The following is a 5,196-nucleotide window of genomic DNA, read 5'->3' as shown; positions in this document are numbered from 1 at the left end:
AAATAGAGTGATTCATAGATGTGATGTTGGTTGACTATTATGATAGTAAATTAATTGGGGAGGATGCTTGCATATAACAATTTTATTTTATTTTATTTTTAATCATGGAGCACATGTTGGAGATAAAGAGGGATTTTTGCAATTTGGTAGATGCAGAGCGTGATAAGATTGAGTAGGAGGACCCCTTTTTGTCATGCAACTTAGGGTTTATACAGCTAGTGTATTCTATCATGAGTCACACTTTTTCACAGGTTGGCACATGGGATAACAACCTTCGTTCATTAGAAGCCAAAAGTTGGTAATATCTTCTCTTGAGGGTCAAGTCTGTTAGTTTATCATACTTGAGGTAGATCGTTGCCAAGGTATCTTCATGGTTTTGTGTCGTTTAACTACAGATACTCTTTATTTGAGACAGCCTTAAAATTGGATGCCTAAAGGGTAGTGCTTTGGGATGGATTGATTCTATCCACTTCACTTCACCTTCTCACATAAATAATATTATTAGATCAAAATAATAATATTGGCCAGATTGACTCATCAACACTCACAATTTCAAAATAAGACCATATATTTTAGAAATACTAGGAACTCCTCCCATCCATTCCAACCTCCTCTAAACTCTCATCCTATTACCAAAAATCAATATTGGCCAGATTTCACATTTATTTTAGCATATTGGGGACAAAGGTCCACTAATAGTACGATCATCTTACACATTAAGCCCCAAAGTCCAACATAGAAATGACACATAGATACAAATTATTTAATCTTGATTTTTTTTTTAAATCTATAATTATTTATTATTATTATTATTATTGTTAAATTTAAATCTATAAATTATTATGCGAGGTCAAAGTTTTAAAAATATTCTACATATATTTTAAATTTATTTCTTGGTCAATTCTCAAAGTCAAACTTGTATTCCACCATACGCAACTGATTGAAGCTGAGTTGTAAGAAATTAATTTTCAGGCATTTGGTTTATTTAAAATTTGGTAAGTGATCAAATATCATAATTATAGTGGTCCTGCTCATTGAACTGGTCCCTGGAAGAACATTCAAAACCAATACACATTCAAAATTACTTTATCTTATATTGATACGTGACGAGAAATTGTTGAACCCCAGGAGAATCGTCTTGAATATATTATGAATTACATATTAAAGAAATACAGAAAAAGTTCGGGAGAAACCGGCTGTTGGGTGCCCACAGAAGGTGACAGCAGCCATAAAAGTTGCTGTTCAGCTTTCACCAATTCTAGTTTTGGTTCTCTCCAGCCTCTATAAATACCTTTAAGAATTCATCTATTCATGTCAAAGAGCAGATAAGTCATGCTATTAGAAATAGTAAGAAAATTGAAGGAGTTGAGTTTAGGTCAAGAGAAGCTTTTCTTCCAAAGAAGATGTGGCTGATCATGAAGGTTTTCCTCTTGCAAATTTTAGCGTTTCTACTTTTTGGTGGTGGCATCTATTGCCAAGCTTCAACCCGTCGGCTTACTTTTGTGGTAAATACTATATATGATTCTAGCCTTAACGCCACCTTATGATCGTAATATTTAGGGAGTAGTATTACTCTCATTTTCCACCGTATGACCCCCATGGGGTCTTGGGTACCCTGTGTCATTGAGTCATTCATGCATGCTATCAATTTCTAATTGGTTATACACTTGCATGAATGGATCGATGCAACTATTCATGCATGTAATATGTCTTCAGGGATGAGGTTGCATGGTTAACTTTTAATTGGTTGCAGGTGAGGGAAGCTTCATATACAAGGCTTTGTAGCTCCAAGAACATCTTAACAGTAAATGGACAATTTCCAGGACCAACTATATATGCTAAGAAAGGAGAGACGATCATTGTTGACGTTTATAACAAAGGAAAAGAAAACATCACCATTCACTGGTAGGTCTTGTGGGTATCTCAAAAAACGATAGCAATTGACAGCATGCCTATGTGACATACGTTCTTTTATTTCTAAGAGGGGGCTACAATATATTGCTTTGCTAATAAAGTCAAATTTAAACAATACTTTATGGTTATTTGTTTCAATTCCATTGAAATATGTACAGTTGATGCCTCTTGTTACTATGACAATATGTTGTTTCATGCCATCTTTTGTTAGTCCAAAAATTAGTACTAGTTTTAATGTATAGTTATTGTTTGGCAGGCATGGGGTGAGCATGCCTAGATATCCATGGACAGATGGTCCCGAGTATATCACACAATGCCCAATTCAACCAGGGTCAAAATTTAGCCAAAAGATTATCCTTTCCTTTGAGGAAGGCACTCTATGGTGGCATGCTCACAGTGATTGGACCCGAGCCACCGTTCATGGAGCTATAATCATTTATCCCAAGAATGGAACCAAGTATCCTTTTCCCAAACCTAATGCAGAAGTTCCCATCATATTAGGTATAAGTGTTGTTACTTTTAAAGGTTAATTTACATATCATGAATTAACCAACAAATCAAAATCTAAAATTATTGGAGTTATTGAAATGCAGGACAATGGTGGAAGAGTGATGTGAATGTGGTTCGAGATGAAGCACTTGCAACTGGAGCTGACCCCAATGTCTCTGATTCTTTATTGATAAATGGACAACCTGGTGATCTATTGCCATGCTCAAAATTAGGTACAAATTAAGTTTAACTTCCCATTTTAAAATTGTACACGATTTCATTTTCTTGTATTTTGACTATATTACTTTTTCTTATTAACATCAACATATTTAAAGCTTAATGATAAAAAAAGAGGAATATAGCTATGAGGATGGTAGAGCCATGATTTAACATAAAAGAAAAGGCTAGTCCAAATATAATTTTGAACTATGGAGCCAAATTTACACCCTTAATCAATCAATCACTTCATAATTGGTGGATCCTCATGGAAAGTTTTTCTTTTTCTTTTTGCTAGTCACAAGTATAAAACTTTCTCTTTCTAATTGTAGGCACATTCAAGCTAACGGTGGATCATGGAAAGACCTATCTACTTCGCATAATTAATGCTGCCTTGAACGAGGCTCTCTTCTTCTCCATTGCCAAGCATAAAATGACAGTGGTTGGAACAGATGGTAGCTACACGAAACCATTGACATTAGATTATATCACAATATATCCTGGCCAAACCTACGATGTCTTACTAGAAGCTAACCAACACCCAGATCACTATTACATGGCAGCTAAAACTTATTCTAGTGCCCCGACAACTTCTAATGCTTTGGCAGCTCTGGCAGCTCCTAATGCTTTTGATAACACAACCACCACAGCTATTGTACAGTACAGGGGATACTACACTCCATCTTCACCTCCCTCCTTGCCTGATTTTCCTGCATACAATGACGCAAATGCATCAGTTCAGGTTATGGCCGGCCTCCAAAGCTTAGCAGATGCGGAACATCCTTGCAATGTCCCACTGAGCCCGAGCACTAAACTAATTTACACTGTTTCTATGAACTCGTTCCTATGCCCCAATAATTCATGTGGAGGACCCAATGGGACGCGGTTTGCCGCAAGTATAAACAACATAAGTTTCCAATCCCCTACAATTGACATACTGCAAGCTTACTATTATAACATCAATGGTGTATATGGAGATAAATTTCCTAGCGTTCCACCACTGGTGTACAATTTTACCACTGATATTCTTCCCTTAGAGTATCAAACGCCGGAAAATAGAACAGAAGTAAGGGTGCTCGAGTATAACTCCACAGTGGAGATTGTTTTTCAAGGGACAAGCTTGATTTCAGGGACAACCCACCCCATGCATCTTCATGGATATAGTTTCTATGTTGTTGGATGGGGATTTGGGAATTTCGATAAAAATAGGGACCCATTGCGCTACAATCTGGTGGATCCTCCCCTTCAGAGTACCATCTCTGTTCCTACGAAAGGTTGGGCTGCAATCAGATTCGAGGCATCCAACCCTGGTATGTTGCAAGCACTCATGTGAATTTAGAAAAAAAAACCCTTGAAATTCCCAACTCGCATACCAAGGAAATAATTTTTCTTAATATTTCAATAAGTTAGGTGTAATGTTGGTATATTTTCTCTGTTGCAGGAGTGTGGTTCATGCATTGCCATGTAGAACGCCATCTAACTTGGGGCATGGAAACTGCGTTCATAGTGAAAAATGGTAAACACCCAGAAGCTGAAATCTTGCCTCCGCCATCTGACATGCCACCATGTTGAAGCTGCAAAGAATTAACATGGTATATTTTCATTGAATGTTTGCATTATTCAACTTTCTGTTTAAGAAAATTGTTGACTAAGTATTAAAGTAACAAGAATAATGTAAAGTTGTAGAATATTGTTTGGGATTATTATATAATTTGTCAATTTCTTGGATTGTTAAAAGTCTATAAAGATAATGTTATAGAATAACCTTTGAGATATGCTATGGTGGAATTTGCCATGGAAGTCTTTGATTATGAAAAGATAAATTGATGTTGTGTTCCTATTTCAACGTTAATACAATGCTAAGAAGCCTCCCAATGCCATATTCCAATATGAGCAACTCATTAAATAGACCATTATATCTTGATTTGACAACTTTTGGCCATTCCAATTTTATTCAACATGATAAGATATCATGTTGTATTAGAAAAGTTTGAAATTATCTTTCATTTGACTTTTTTTACTTATCCATATTTTATTCCAATTCCGTAGAAGGTTAGGTATCATATTAATAATTTTAAAAATTATAAATGATATAGTTTAGAGTAATTGAATTATTTGAATATTTTAAAATTAGACTATGATTTAAAAAGGTCATGAAATGCTTTGTTTAATTTTTACTTTTACATCTCAAAATATTTTGAAAATAATAAATTTTTTATGAAGTCTTACACAATTGAGATAAAATAAGTTCTTTTCTATTTATTTATTTCAAATTAAAATAAGCACTTTTTTCTAAATTTAAAATAATTAATATATAATTTATATTTTTACCTCCTATTTTAGTAACAATATCACATGATCTACAGCAAAATAAAGGAAAAGGAAAAAAATGAAAAAAAAAATAAAAATCATCCATTTCCATTGCATGGGGACAAATTGAGTCCAACCTTGCACCGAAGGAACTCCAAGTCTATTTTTAGTGATTTAATTACTTTTCAACCCTCATTTTTTTTTTTTTTTTTATTTTACATCATAGTAAACCCTTTCTTCTTAAATTTAAATAACAAGTAAAAAATT

The 5,196-nt window shown here is 34.3% G+C and overlaps 1 protein-coding gene across 1 annotated transcript; it reads left to right on the top strand.

The window, feature by feature from the left end:
* Positions 1–1,216: 1,216 nt before the first annotated feature.
* On the top strand, positions 1,217–4,383 carry LOC117907827 (laccase-15-like). Its single transcript, XM_034821484.1, has 6 exons — positions 1,217–1,505; positions 1,754–1,905; positions 2,171–2,415; positions 2,508–2,636; positions 2,952–3,929; positions 4,061–4,383. Exons 1-6 carry the CDS (start codon positions 1,404–1,406, stop codon positions 4,189–4,191), a joined length of 1,737 nt encoding a protein of 578 aa, XP_034677375.1. The 5' UTR covers positions 1,217–1,403; the 3' UTR covers positions 4,192–4,383.
* The last annotated feature ends 813 nt before the right edge of the window (positions 4,384–5,196 follow it).

The sequence above is a fragment of the Vitis riparia genome, chromosome 18 (assembly GCF_004353265.1).
Source record: "Vitis riparia cultivar Riparia Gloire de Montpellier isolate 1030 chromosome 18, EGFV_Vit.rip_1.0, whole genome shotgun sequence".
In the NCBI taxonomy this organism is placed as follows: domain Eukaryota; kingdom Viridiplantae; phylum Streptophyta; class Magnoliopsida; order Vitales; family Vitaceae; genus Vitis; species Vitis riparia.
Note: the sequence above shows the minus strand (reverse complement) of the source record. Positions and strands in the feature narration are given on the sequence as shown.

Excerpts from the sequence above, each read along its gene's own strand:
- LOC117907827 (XM_034821484.1), top strand. The coding sequence starts at position 1,404 with ATGTGGCTGATCATGAAGGTTTTCCTCTTGCAAATTTTAGCGTTTCTA. Across the intron at positions 2,416-2,507 it reads AGAAGTTCCCATCATATTAG|GACAATGGTGGAAGAGTGAT; the intron begins GTATAAGTGTTG and ends ATTGAAATGCAG. Across the intron at positions 2,637-2,951 it reads ATTGCCATGCTCAAAATTAG|GCACATTCAAGCTAACGGTG; the intron begins GTACAAATTAAG and ends TTCTAATTGTAG.